At 46.0% G+C, this 15,381-nt stretch overlaps 1 protein-coding gene across 1 annotated transcript in view; it reads left to right on the top strand.

Annotated features, from left to right (window-relative positions):
- Window positions 1–15,242, top strand: part of Slc22a20p — a 36,870-nt gene extending 21,628 nt beyond the window's left edge. Inside the window, exons 7-10 of the mRNA XM_008822164.1 lie at window positions 8,052–8,266; window positions 11,310–11,418; window positions 11,537–11,743; window positions 15,145–15,242. Of these exons, the coding sequence (XP_008820386.1) occupies window positions 8,052–8,266; window positions 11,310–11,418; window positions 11,537–11,743; window positions 15,145–15,241 (628 nt within the window). The 3' untranslated portion in view covers window position 15,242. The remainder of the gene's footprint in view (window positions 1–8,051; window positions 8,267–11,309; window positions 11,419–11,536; window positions 11,744–15,144) is intronic.
- The last annotated feature ends 139 nt before the right edge of the window (window positions 15,243–15,381 follow it).

Raw genomic sequence — 15,381 nt, forward strand, 5'->3', positions numbered from 1 at the left:
TTCAACCCTGTTAAAAGGCCTTTGAATGTAAATTTGTACCTGTGTATTTTAATTAGGCATGCCAAAAATAAAACCAATAATTTTGTGCACAATAAAAAGAATGAAAAAGGAAAAATTTGAAGTGGCCACATTTTAAAATTGTCTTGACACAAATGATATATGAGGACAATTATCATAGACACATATGACATAATTACATGAGATCTCAATACATAGAAACATATAGAAACATGTGATTAAGCAACATAAAAATGATTGTTATACATATATGACACAATTACATGAAACTAGGTGCACCTAAAACACATTACTTAGTAAGTTTTATTATGATGAATTTTGTAAGATCTTCTGACAGCAGGCATATCTGGAGTCATGAAGAAAGTAGCAGTTTAGTTTTAGAAGAGAGTGCCAAATAGCATTATTTTACTAAAAGAACATGGAATCTGAATTAAACATAAAACATAAGACAATTAATTAATATAACCTGTGTTTACATTGAATTGTAGGGTCTTAAGTGAACTTAATAAGATAAAACTCGAAGGTTGGTTTTTTAGAAAACAGAAAATCTGGAAATGAATTTGTAGTGAGTGGAAAAACTTAAAACAACATTTTTTAAAAATAAAGGCAACAAACAGCTGAATGAAATAAAGCTAACAGGAATAGAATTGGAAGGGGCAGGAAAGACGAGTGAAATTTAGGTGTTAGGAATCAAACCTAGGTCCTTTGGAAGAGCAAACTATGCTCTTAACCATTAAGACATTTCTCCAGCTGGAATTAGAGAAGAACAATCTCCAGATGACCATAGAGCTCATAAAAGAGTCACAATAGGGAAGCTATAGGTAAACAGAGCCTTTGTTTTTGGCCAAACCTGTTTTTGGCTTTTTGAAGGAACTGTGTGTTAGTTAGCAAAGGCAGTGGAGAAAAAAAGCTGTAGGGGGTCCAGGCAACTGTCAAGCTGCAGCCCCCGTGGCAGCTCTATTTTTGAGGTGGTAGGGTACAATTGATTATCTAAGATGACATATCCCAAATAAGGATAAGGCACATGTTTTTGAATTTTTTCTGAGGAAATATAAAGTCCATATTTTGTTAAAATAGTTGTTAATTTAGTAAGTATAACTTCTGAAAGTTGAATAGAAGGGTGGAGAATATCATTAATACAATGAGCGAGAACAGCAGGGAATTCCTTAAGTATTGGACTAATCACTTTATGTAGATAAAATTGGCATATAGTAGGACTACTTTTTGTTCCCTGAGGTAGGACTTTCCATTGATATCTCTGCGTTCTATTGATATTCACTGTCGCCTGGCACTGTTCCACATTCACAACAGATAATCGCCCCCTGAAAGGCAAGCATGTGCCATCTGCTTCCAATCGCCAGGCGGAAGCAAGTCTGTGGATAGGGATTCTAACAAAGCCTGGGTAAAAGGGGCAGTAGGACCATACTGAGCACAAGCAGTTTTTAAGCTCCTTAAGCTGCTTAAATGGCATGGGTGCATGAGACTGCACCCTGTGGCCCTGCTGATCAACTTGCTCAGAAACTGGGAAGACTTGAAATCCATGCACTGACTCTCCTCTCTCTACCAGCTCCAACAGCCTGCTGTAGCAGAGATGGCATAGTTTTGAGCAGATACCAAACTCCTGACGGGGGCTCCTGAACCATGGCAATCATGGGAGGCGCAACAACCTTCGTTGGCCTCAGAGGAGGAGTATCTAATCCTACTATAATAGAGGGTGTTGGGGTGCTCCTAGTTCTTTTATCTTTGTTATTTAACATTTCCTTCTTCAAAGCCTCTAACTCCGCCCTTAACTGCTCAATTTCCCAGTGTTAGGCTTCTCAGAAAAAGCAATTAGGGGTGGATGATTTTCCTGATCATGCTTAACCACGTCCTCTCCTATGGCCGGCTCATCTTCAGGGTTAAGAGATCCCTCTTCTAGCCCCAGATTACTCTGGTTTTGTTTGGTTTCACTTTTAGCATTTATCTTGGGAGAAGATGGGGCAAGGAAACAGTCGCTTGCTCTTTGTATGTATCTTAAAGAATATGCTTCGGGCCTGAGGAGCAAAAATGGAATGTAAGCAACTTGTGAGGGGGTCCTCATAAGAGGGTGGTGAGGCTAACGGAGCCAGCTCTGGTGGAGCGGAAAGTTTGGTTGCACTTTTATCCGAGCCGCCACTTATCAGATTCTCCTCTTTAGTCTCAGTGAATGTTCTTCCTTTGCCTTCTCCGCCTCGTGCCGCGGATCAAGACTATCTCTGACCAAAGCCCACAGTGTAAAAGCATCTATGGGAACTTTGGAAGGACTCTCCACGTCATAGAAATCCTGCATTTTCTCTCCAACCTGTAGCCACACATCTAAACTCACTGCACCTTGTTCAGGAAACCAAGGACAAACCTTTTCTACAAAGTCTAAAAAATTTACAAGTTGCTTATGTTCCACTTTTGCTCCTCAGGCCCGAAGCATATTCTTTAAGATACATACAAAGAGCAAGCGACTGTTTCCTTGCCCCATCTTCTCCCAAGATAAATGCTCACCGCTCCCCAATCTTACCGAGTGCACTCACTTAACTTCTCCAGCGGTGTCCTTCACTTTTTCCCCTGCTTTTCAGGTCCCTGTTCAAGCGCCACTTGCTGGTGCCAGCCGGCTTTAGATGAACAGCACCTGAAAGGGGGAGTGAGGATTGAAAGAAAGACAAGAGACAGAGAAAAGATACTTGGGAGGACTGTCAGTGGAGACTGCAGCCCCAGTTTATTTTAGCTCAGCCTTCTTACACAGCAGAACATCAGATAACCACAGTTTACTTAGCTCAATTAGCTTCAACAGCTCTTTTTTACCACCTTTATCTGAGGGTCGAGGAATGGTCAAATACTTGTAAATTCCACCAATTAACCACCTTCCTTAAATTATCAGCACATTCCTCCTGACTTGACAGAATAATTCAGTGCTTATGTGTAAAACACAAACTCTTGAGTCAATGTGAAAGGTCATAAAGTAAATAAGCAAGCCTGCCACAGCTCAGTGTACATAATGGCTGTGCTTATATTAATAGCTCCCAACAATACATAGAATAGGCTGGCTTTGAACTCACAGATATCCACCTGCTTCTGCTAGGATTAAAGGCATGTGCCACCACACCTAACCCGGGACTGTTTCTTTTTTTCTTTTCTTTTTGTTTTTTTCCAGAGCACTTTTTATAATAAAAGCATCCAGTTATATAATGCATAACTTGAGAAAAGATACAAAATTGGAATGTAGAAACTTGATTTCTGAAAGCTGTATGAGAGACTCTTCACATGAGGCTCCTCAGTCAGGTCACAGGGAACCCACCCCTCTTAGTACAGACAGCTCACTTGCAGCATCTCTAACCTTACGAGAGGAGAGCCATACTGAGGAGGAAGCTGGTCCCAGCTTTGGTGCTTCCTGGAAGCATAAGAGGACAGTGTGGAAGGGAAGATTTCACCCACTCAGCCCTGTAGAGGACAGCTCCAGGCAGGCTGTCTTAAAGGCATGAAAGCTCGATGTGGAAGCACAGGCTCAGAAGTCCCGGGACACCTCATTCCCAGTTCCCTCTCCACAGGGCCACTCTTCACATCCAGGAGGCAACTGGGCAGGGCTACAGAGGGCATTAGACTTGGTTTTGCTTTCCTCTATCCCTACCCCAACAGGCAGCCCTGTAGGACACAAGGTAGAGAGGATGAAAAGTCTCTTTCCTCCAGGGAGGCCTCTTTGCCCGCCCTAAGTGTCTCAGTGAGAGACACTGGCTCTAGTTTTTTTGTTGTTGGTTTTTTTTTTAATTATTTTTATTTTATGTGTATGAGTATATTGCCTGCATGTATGTGAGTGCACCCGTGTTGTGCAATGCCATGGAGGTCAGAAGAGGGCTTCGGATTCCCCTGGAACTGGAGTTAAGGATGGCTCGTAACCACCATGTGGGTGCTGGGAATCAAACCCAGGTCCTCTGCAAGATCAGTCAGTGCTCTTAACCACTGAGCCATCTCTCCAGCCCTGGCTTTAAGTTTTTAAAACTAGAAAATAAGGCAAATATATACACAGTGCCCAGTGCGAATATAGATGGGGTCCTAAGGTCAAAGTCAGAAGGGTCCCCTTCCTGTTGGAGACTCCCCAGTAAGAGCAGAGGTATCTCCTAGGGTTCCTTGTGGTCACTAAGAGGCTTCCCTGACACCAACTGCCCCAGAAAAAGCACCACAGTTGGGATCAAGGAGGCCCACCTCCAGCTCTTTCCCTTCCACTCAAGTCCAGGCATAAACAGGAAGGTCATCATCAGTAAGCCTATTTCTGGCTCAGGAAGAGGCTGCCACCCACAAGACTGTCACTGATAGAGGATCGCAGCCAGCCACCAGGGTCTTGCACAAGCTGACAGCAGAGCTGGTGGTCTGATGTTCATCTGTGGCCACTAGAGCCATGGCAATCTGCTGTATGCCCAGGTCCTCAGCAGAGAATGAGGGACAAATCCTTGGCCACTGGCACATCAGAGGCTGAGCACCGGGACTGTTTCTTAACTGACATTTGACATGTTAATGGGTTTTGAAACAGTCCAGGTGTATTTCAGTTGGCCTGGGTCCACCTTGGCATAGTTTAGCTTATAAACCCCTTCTTCCTGTCCTTGGATGCCAAGACATACTTCTGCGTGCCGGTCCATAATAAATCACATTGTTCCTATCCTGAACTTGTCTGCCCCTTGGTACCCTCTGTCTTTGTCAGCCATTTCTCATACACCATATTTTCCCCAAACATGTTGTCAATACCAGTCCTACATGGACGGCCTTCCAAGCTGATCGTGGTCCAGTCTCTCTGGGAAGACCATTTCCAGGAGCAAAACTGCCCCTCATATTTCCCTACCGGTTAAGCCAACATGTCAGGAGGCACAGGATAGGAATGGAAACCAGGGGCCTTTTCTCTGAGTATCCCTCAACTTCCTCAAAGGCTACTTTATTATCCTTCTTGCATGGCTTAAAGCAGGAGCTATCATGAGTTTCCAGCCCTGTGAAGCTGAAGTCGGGAGGGAGGGAGGGAGCTATGGTCCCTGAGCCTCGGCTCTTACAAGGCCTGTGACAGCAGGCTTCCCACCAGGAGAAATGTCTGGAAAAAAATTCATTTGTCAGCTGCCTTGAGGCAGTGCAGTGAGGCACTGAGGATGGATTTCCTCACTGGCAGTTAGACAAGGGTCGCTTTCAATTCTGAGAGACCACCTACATCCCAGCCAAGTGGCTGCTTTCACCTCATTGGAGGTGCTCACACCAGACTGCTTTCTGCCTGGGTGAGTGGCACACACCTATAATCTCAGCATTTGGGAAGCAGAGACCAGAGAATCTGGAGTTCAAGGTGATTTTCTTTTATTTATTTATTTTTTAATATTTTATTTTATTATGTGTATGAGTGTATCGCCTGCATGTATGTAAGTGCATCCCTGTCTTGCAAGGCCCTCAAAGGTCAGAAGAAGACTTTGGATTCCTCTGGAACTGGAGTTATAGACGGTTGTTAGCTACCATGTGGGTACTGAGAATCAAACCTGGGTCCTCTGCAAGAGCAGCCAGTGTTCTTAATGGTTGAGCCATTTTTCCAGCCCCAACATTTTATTAATTTTTATTTATGTGTCAGATCCCCCTGGAACTGGAGTTATGGACAATGTTTGCATCCCTGTGGGTGCTAGGAACCAAACCCTGATCCTTTGCAAAAACAGCCAGTGCTCTTAACTGCTGAGTCATCTCTCCAGCCCCACAAGGTTATTTTCTGATAAATAGTAAATTCTAGTCCAGCTTGGGCTATATGAGACCTTTTCAAAAAAATTTTCTCTCATGCTCTGAATCTCTAATTCCATCTTTAACTTCTAAACCCAGGTTTAAAGGACTTATGTGATTATAGTAGGCTTTCCTGGGGGGCAAAAATCTGTCTTCAAGTCAACTGACTTCATAACTTATATCCAGATTAGTGTTTGGATAACAAGATGGGAACAATTTGTGTGTGCTCAGGCCAGGAATTTGGGGGACCAGGTTAGAGTGCTACCCATCCATTTGTCATCTGTGTCTTTTCTGTTGCTCTTTGGGGGTTATGTTTTTGTTTTGAAGGTGTTTGTTTAAGACAGGGCTCTAATGTAGCCCAGGCTGGTCTTGAACTTGGGATCGTCCTACCTCAGCTGCTCACGTGCTGAGATTACAGGCATGTGCCACCATTCATAGCCACATTTACTGCTTATTGAAGGAAATATGGAAATATACAATGCTCAGCTTGACAAACTTTCAGATTGTGCATACCCACTGATCAGCACGTGGATCCCAAAACAGAACACAGCTGGGCGTGCTGGCTCATACCTGTAATCCCAGCACCTGGGAGGTTGAGGCAGGAGGATTGTTGTCATATCTAAGCCAGCTTTGGCTACATAGTGAGTTTCAGGCCAGCTTAAACTATGGAGAGAGAGAGAGAGAGAGAGAGAGAGAGAGAGAGAGAGAGAAAGAGTTTAACTCAGTAAAGCAAAGGCACTCAAGATGGCTCAGTGGATAAAAGTGCTTGCCATAGAAGCCCAACAATCTAAGTTCGATCCCTGGAACTCAAGGCAGATGGAGAGAACCAACTCTCAAAGATATCCTCTGACTTCCACACACGTGAGCTATGGTACAGGCTCATCTGTACACACATGAATGTGAACACACACATAACAGCAACAACAATAATAATGAATAAATAAAATAAAAATAAGGTGGGGAGTGTTTCAGGAGGACACCTGTTGTCAACCTCTGGCTGCCACATGCATATGCACACACACATGTGTATGCACCTCAAGAACATGACACACACAAAATAAAAATAAATAAAGGTAGTTTTTTTTAAGTATAGTTTTTATTTTATTTTGTTATGTGTCTTCTGCCTGAATGTATGTAAGTACACCTGTGCATGCAATGCCATAGAGGCCAGAAGAGGGTTTGGGATCCCCTGGAACTGGGGTAATAGACAGTTGTTAGCTGCCATGTGAGTACTGGGAACTGAACCTGGTTCCTCTGCAAGAGCAGCCAGTATTCTTAGATGCTGAACCATATCTCCAGCCCTTTTATTGTTTGATTTTTTGACAGGGTCTCGTGACATAGCTCTGGCTGGCCTGGAACTCTCTATGTAAACCAGTCTAGCTTCACAGAGATCTGCCTGCCTCTGCCTTGAAAGTGCTGGGATTAAAGGAGTGTGCCACCACGCCCGGCAAGATAGATTTTTTTTTAAATATTCTATTTTTATTTTATATGTATGAGTGTATTGCCTGCATGTGTGTAAATGCACTGGTATCATGTAGTGCCTGAGGTGATCAGAAGAGGGTGTCGGATCCCCTGGAACTGGAGTTACAGATGATTGTTAGTCACCATGTGGGTGCTGGGTGCAATCAGTGCTCTCAGTCACCATGTAGGTGCTGGGTGCAATCAGTGACTGCTGAGCCATCTCTCCAGCCCTGGAAGATAGATTTTTTCTGAGACAGTATCTCACCATGTAGCCCAGGCTAGCCTCAGTTTTATAATCTTCCTATTTCTGCCTCTAAATGCTGGGATTACAGGCATAAGTCAACATAACCTATGTGCCCTGTGTCCTTTAACTTATCTTCTGTTTAAAAAAAACTTTTTTGGTCTTTTTTGAGACAGGGTCTTCCTGTAGCTCCAGCTGACCTGGAACTCACTATGTAGACCAGGCTGGCCTTGAACTCTCAGAGACCCGCCTGCCTCTGCCTCCTGAGTGCTGGGACTAAAGGTGTCTGCCACCATGCCTGGCCCTGTTTTAATTTTCATCGTTAATTCCAGTGCTTAAGTTATACTGACAGGGAAAACTCAACATAACCAGGGCCCAGGGCCTGAGCTCAGGGGAGTGTGGTGGGGAAAGGATGCAATGGAGGACAGCTAGGTTCCAAACTCAGAGGCTTAGGGGACAAACAGGGGCTGCTGTGAAAGCTCAGGGGATTGAACGCCCCCAGGGCTAGGGGTGGGGGCATCCTGGTTCACACATCCTCTAGTCCTGCCTGGAGCAATGAGGTGAAACAGGGTCATTCTGTCCCCTCCCCCAGGTTCTCCAACTCCGTGGCTTACTACGGCCTGGCCATGGACCTGCAGAAGTTCCGGCTCAGCATCTACCTGGTACAAGCCCTGTTTGGGATCATCGACATCCCAGCGATGCTGGTCGCCACCACCACCATGATTTACGTGGGCCGGAGGGTCACAGTGGCCTCCTTCCTCATCCTGGCCGGGCTCATGGTCATTGCCAATTTGTTTGTACCTGAAGGTGAGCAGTCTCTGCTGCCAAGTGGCGGGACGCAGGCGCAGGTTCAGAAGCGTGGGAATCACTGTGGTCTGATCACAGCAAACAGCACTGGGGATCAAGGCGCCAAAGGGATTTTCTGGATCTGGAAAGGAAAGGACTGCCACTTTATCCATGTTTTTGTTTGTTGGTTGGTCTCACTGTGCAGCCCTTACTGGATTCATTTTTTTTGTTCTGTTTTGTTTTTTGTTTCATTTTGAGACAAGATCTCCCTGTAGCCCCAGCTGGCCTAGAACTGGCTATGTAGACCAGGCTGGCCTACATCTCACAGAGATCTGCCTGGGATTAAAGGCAAGCTCCACCACGCCTGGCCTCGTATCAGTAGCTTTAATTAGGTACTTCTTACCCAGTGTTAGTAGTTGGAGGGCTACAAAGGCAGTCTTGTTAGAGACATCAGACATGGCAAGCTACTGGAGGGCTAGAGTGCTTGGCAGACTTGTACATGCCCAGGACATGTGGCTCCTCAGGCAGGCATCAATTCAAGAGTTGAGAACTCAGGGTTCAAACGCCCCCCTGGCCAACCTTGGAACAGTGCCTGGCTGAAATGACCCTCCTGGCACCCTCTGAGAATACCCAATGGCCAGGTGCTGAGCAATAAGAGACAGTTAAGCAGTGGGTCCAACACCCCACATCTTAAAGACTGTCCAGTGATTCTGGAAAGAAGCCAGAGCCAAATGTCAGAGACCCAGAGCACGTGCTGAACTATGTGACCCCAGCTGTGGCACCAAGGCGGCAGGCACACTGACTTCTCTAGGTGTGTGCCTGTGTGAGGGAGAGAGAGAGAGAGAGAGAGAGAGAGAGAGAGAGAGAGAGAATGTGACAGGGTTTCTTTTTAATTTTTTTTTTATTATGTGTGAGTGTTTTGTCTGCATGCATGTCCACCAATGCATGCAATGCCTGAAGAGGCCAGAAGAGGGCATCAAATTCCCTGGAACTGGAGTCACCAATGATTGTTAACCACCATGTGGGTAGCCCCAGCTGGCCTGGAACTCACAGAGATCTGCCTACCTCTACCTCCCAGTACTGGAATTAAAGGCATACACCACCACACCCAGCTATGAACCTGATTTTTTATGATTTGTAATATTTTATTGAGATCAATGCTTTCTAGTTCTGGCTGCATATTAGAATTTTCTGGGCCATGGAGGTGACTCAACTGGTAAAAGTGCTTACCACCAAGCCTGACAACCTGAGTTAGATCCCCAGGACCTACACAGTCTTCTGCAAGCTGTCTTCTGACTTCCACATGCACACCGTAGTATACACACCCACACATGAATATACACTTACCACAGAGATAGATAGATAAATAATAAATAAATAAATAAATAAATAAATAAATAATAATTTAAAAAGAGAATCTTCTAGAGACTTTAAAAAAATACCCATTTTGGGGCTGGAGAGATGGCTCAGAGGTTAAAAGCACTGGCTGCTCTTGTAAGAGGATCTGGGTTCGATTCCCAACACCCACATGGAGGCTAACAGCTGTACATAACTCTAGCTCCAGTGAATTCAACATCTTCTGCTCTCCACATGCAATGCATGACACTCATGAAGTAAAAATACACTCATACACATGAAGTAAAAATAAATATTTTTTTAAATACCCATTTCATGACACCAGTGCATGCACTTACATGCAGGCAAAACACTCATACACATAAAATTTTTTAAAAATACTAATTAGAGCCGGGTGTGGTGGCACATGCCTTTAATCCCAGCACATGGGAGGCAGAGGCAGGCGGATCTCTGTGAGTTCAAGGCCAGCCTGGTCTACATAGTGAGTTCCAGGACAGGTGGGGCTACAGGGAGACCCTGTCTCAAAAAGACCAAAAAAAAAAAAAAAAAAAAAAAAAAAAAAAAAAAAAAAAAACGCAAATAAACTTAAGCCACCACACCCAAAAGCTTTTGGTATAATCCATGAAGGGAAGGGGTCTGTGTGGTTTAGAATCTCTCCTCACCTGGTGTCAGTGTGCAGCCCAGCTAACACCAACCCAAGGATACTGTAATTTATTTGACCGTTGCCCTATGTGGGACATTTGACTCTCAGCTTTGCCATTTATAAATAGGAGCAGAGCAAGCATGTAAATGATGACAGTAATAGAAAACGCTTACTGAGCAACAAGCACTTTGCACTGACTCATCCCATCCACCTTAGGACAACCATGCAAAACAGGTGCTGGGATTTCTCCTACTGACAGGACAAAGAGGCTCAGAAATGGGAAGTCATCCAGCAGTTGGGTCAGAGCTAGAGTTTGAACCCAAGCCTGACTCTAAGTTTGTCCTGTCTCCCAGCAAGACTTGGTGATAGATGGAAATCAGTGAGGACGGGAGTGGAAGTCAGAGACAGGGCATTTGGGGACTTCTGGGTTTCAGGCAGGAAGTCAGGGGGTAGCAAACTTGTTATAGGCATGGTGGTGCATGGCTTTAGTCCAAGCACTAGGGAGGCAGAGGTAGGTGGATCTCTGTGAGTTCAAGGCCAGCCTGATCTACATAGTGAGTTCCAAGCCAGCTGGGGCTATAGGGAGACCCTATCTCAAAAAGACAAAAAGAAGGGGCTGGAGAGATGGCTCAGTGGTTAAGAACACTGACTGTTCTTGCAGAAGACCCAGGTTTGAATCCCAGCACCCACATGGCAGCTAACTACTATGTGTAACTCCAGTCCAGGGGATCCGACAGCTTCTTCTGACCTCCCTGGGCATTGCACAATACGGGTGCACTTACCTACATGCAAGCAATACACGCATACACATAAAATAATAAATAAAATTTAAATAAATAAAATTAAAAAAAAAATAAGACCAAAAAAAAAAAAAAGAAAAAAGAAAACTGTTACCTTCCCCTATGCAATCCCTGGACCCATGATTTTCTCTCTACCTCTTCTTTTGCCCCACCCAACCTTTGCCCCCGGTCCTCTCCCCCATCCCGAGGTCCCCCAGCCTCCCACCACACCCCTCCTCCCCCCCTGCTGCCCCCACAGCTCCACCTCCTTCTTTTGTCTCTCTAGACTTGCAGACCCTTCGGACTGTGCAGGCAGCGCTGGGCAAAGGCTGCTTGGCCAGCTCCTTCATCTGTGTGTACCTGTTCACAGGAGAGCTGTACCCTACAGAGATCAGGTGGGCATGGGAGGCAGTGCACAGGCGAGGCCCACTCTACCCTCTAACACCTCAAGGGGTCTGGCGCTCTGGGAGGTTCCGGCCCGGCCACTGACAGGTCTGCACCTCCCACACACAGGCAGATGGGAATGGGTTTTGCCTCCGTCAATGCCCGCCTTGGGGGCTTGGCAGCGCCCCTGGTCGCCACACTGGGAGAAATCAGCCCTGTTCTGCCACCCGTGGTCTTTGGTGCCATTTCAGTCTTGGCTGGGATGGCTGTCACCTGCTTCCTGACGGAGACTCGAAACATGCCACTGGTGGAGACCATTGCCGCGATGGAGATGAGGTGAGCGGCCTTGGGTACCGCAGGTGCGGGAACAAATGGGGCACAGTTAACCAGAAACAAGGGAAACAGCTGAGATCCTCAATGGCTGTGCACTAAACACCAGCAAGGCCTTCCTCTACCGCGGCTTAACAACAGGTCTCACCACTTTGCCCAGGGAGGCCTTGAACTCTGATCTTTCTGCCTCAGCCTCCCATGCTGGGTTCACAGGCTGCTGCCACCACCCTGGGATTCACGGTGGGTTTAGTTCTTTTTCTTGGGCTCAGTGAGGTTCTCAGTGGTTCTCTCATTCCACAGGATTTTTTTTTTTAAATCATTGAAAGACCAGTAAGACTGTAAAAGTACACTCACATAAGGCAAAGGGTAACCGAGAGAACAGGCGGAGAGCACAGGCACCCAGCAGGGAGGCTAGAGTACTGCATGCACCCTGCTAAGCTCCCCCAGGCATTCCGTCTCTGTATCACAGATCTTTGAGACAAATGGGATAGTTCTCAGGGAAGTCAAGGCACATGTTTATTGATTTTTTTCCTATCTATTGGTCACCAGGCTGTATAACAAGGTAGACCAGGTACAGACCACAGGCATGCTTTCCATACCCTATGCCTATGCCTATAATCCTAGCACTTGAGAGGGAGAGGCTGGAGGGTCAAGAGTTCAAGGCCAGCCTGGGTTACAGGAGCCCCATCTCAAAAAAAAAAACAAAAAAAAAAAAACACAGGTCGTGATGGTGCGGAGGCAGAGGCAGGCGGATCTCTGTGAGATGGAGGCCAGCCTGGTCTACATAGTGAGTTCCAGGTAGGCTGAGACTAGGGAGACCCTGTCAAAAAACAAACAAACGACAAACAAATACTGTAGCCTGGTTAGTCGAGTGCTTACCTAGCATGCACAAAGCCCAGAGTTCAATTCCCCAGTTACTGGATAAACCAGGTGTAGTGATGGGATAGATGCCTGTAATTTCAGCACTAGGATCAGAGGTTCAAGATCACCCTCAGATGCTTGAGACCTTTTTTCAATAACAACAAAAATATATTTTCCTTTTTATTTATTTATTATTTTCTGAGACAGGGTCTTACTATGTAGCCCGTCACATGTACCACCACACCCAGCAAAAAGACATTTATCTTTTCTTTTTCTTTTTTTTTTTTTTTTTTTTGGTTTTTTTGAGACAGGGTCTCCCTGTAGCCCCAGCTGTCCTAGAACTCACTATGTAGACCAGGCTGGCCTTGAACTCACAGAGGTCCACCTACCTCTGCCTCCTGAGTGCTGGAATTAAAGGCTTGAGCCACCACCATGCCCGGCCAACATTTATCTTTTCAATAAATGGTGCAGACCAGTGGGTGGGGGTGCCTCAGGGGAGACACAGACCCTGACTACACATTATAAATCAGTAGCCAGTGCACTTACTCCATCCCTGTCTTGGGTCCTTTGGGTTTTTTGGTTTTGATAACTGGAAATCAAATCTGAGGCCTCTGGCATACTAGGGAGGTACACTTTCATTCCCAGCCCTGAATAACTTCTATTTTTCTTTTTGAAACAAGATCTCACATAAGCCTAGGCTGGTCTTGAACATCTATCTAATCCTCCTGCCTCTACCTCCTGAGGGCTGAGATCATAGGTGTTTGATACCACACCTGGCTTTTGTTCTGTTTTCTTGAGACACTGTAGCCCAGACTGGACTTAAATTGGTAATAATCCTCCAGCCTCAACCTCCTGGGTGCCGGAATTACAGGCATGAGCCACCACACCCACCTGAATTCCAGTTTTTAAAATCTTTGTGTGTTCCTGCACGAGTACAACCACACATGTACACGTGGAAGTCACAGGACAACTCTGCCAGTGCTCACCTTCTGTCTTGCTGGCGGCAGGGTCTCTTGTTTCTCACTGAGTACGCCAGGCTAGCTGGCCTGCAAGTGTCCAGGGATTCCCATTTCCACTGTTCATCTTGCTGTAGGAGTGCTGGGATTATAGACACATACTGCTGCTTTATATGGTTCTGGAGGTCCAAACGTGGGTCCATACCACATGTGTGGACATCAGAGGACAACCTTTTAATACTACATTTACTCGTTCATTCATTCATTTATTCATCATGTGTCCTTGCCACAGGGCATGTGTAGAGGTCCACGGACGTCTTATGGGAGTCAGTTCTCTCCTTCCTCCATGTGGGACAGGGACATCTAACTCAGGACTCCAGGCTTGGCAGTAAGTGCCTTTACCTGTTGAGCCATCTCTGTGGCCCCAGAGGACAACTTTTGTGGAATCAGTCCTCTCCTTCCACCTTTACGTGGGCTCCAGAGATCTAACCCAGGTCACCAAACTCGGTACCTTTTTACCTGCCGAGTCATTACGTTTTGAACAGATCTTTCTGTTATTCAACCTCAGTCTGAACAGGTCAGCCTAGGGGCTGGGCGTTTGAGGCTGGGACACTAGAGCAGTACTGGTCAACTTTTATTCAAGTTAGGGTTCTAAGCTCAGTAACTCAGAAAAGGAATGGCTGTCTGATCATGTTCAAATACAGCATTTTATGGAATGGGGAGATGGCGACGTGCTTTCTGAGCAAGCATTAGGACCTGGGTTTGATCTCCTAGAACCCATGGGAAAGCATGGAATGAGGCGGCATGTTTCTGTAATCCCAGTGCTGGGGAGATGGAGACAGGAGGATCCCTGGGATGTGTTGGCCAGTAGTCAGCCAGTGAGCTCCAGGTTCAGTGACAGACCCTATCTTTTTAAAAATAAGGTTGATGGGGCTGGAGAGATGGCTCAGTGGTTAAGAGCACTGGCTGCTCTTGCAGAAGACCCAGGTTCAAATCCCAGTTAACATGGTGCCTAACATCTATCCGTAACTCCAGTTCCAGAGGATCCAGCACCCCTTCTGTCCTCCGTGGGCATTGCACTCACATACATGCAGGCAAAACACTCATTACACATAAAATAAAAGTTAAGAAAAAATAAGGTAGAGAGTCCAGCAAGATAGATCAGCAGGTGAAGGTGCTTGCCAGCAAGCCTGATCACTGGGGTTTGGTACTGGAACTTACTAGAAGGAGAGAACTGACCTCTCCACATGTGCACATTACCTTCCAATAAATAAGAGACATGTCAGGCATGGTGGTGCAGAACTTTAATCCCAGCACTTGGGAGGCAGAGGCAGGCAGATCTCTGTGATTTCAAGGCCAGCCTGGTCTACACATCGAGTTCCAGGCCAACTGGGGCTACAGGGAAACCCTGTCTCAAAACCAAACAGAGAGAGAGAGAGAGAGAGAGAGAGAGAGAGAGAGAGAGAAACTGTAAAAATGGTTTAAACTTTGAAGTTTTTCTAAACTGAAGCCTGCTAGGAGAAGGAGAAATGTACAAGTCAGGCGACAACAGAACAAGAAGATAACCAGTTTCCATATCCCTTTGAACAGAGTCAAAGAAGGCCCTTCCCAAAAAGACGCAGAAGAGAAGAGCGAGGAAATTTCTCTTCAGCAGCTGGGGGCTTCTCCCCTCAAGGAAACCATCTAAGAGAGCCTGTGGGACAGCCAGAGGTTCCCAGGAGCACCCCGGTCCAGGGGTTTCTACTAAGGGTAGACTTTGCTGGAGAGCCACTCCCAAGCCAGAGCTAGGGATGCTCAGAAGAAAACCTAACAATTTGCATTCCAGAT

The sequence above is a fragment of the Nannospalax galili genome, unplaced genomic scaffold, assembly GCF_000622305.1.
Source record: "Nannospalax galili isolate Female #2095 unplaced genomic scaffold, S.galili_v1.0 scaffold1328, whole genome shotgun sequence".
NCBI lineage: Eukaryota > Metazoa > Chordata > Mammalia > Rodentia > Spalacidae > Nannospalax > Nannospalax galili.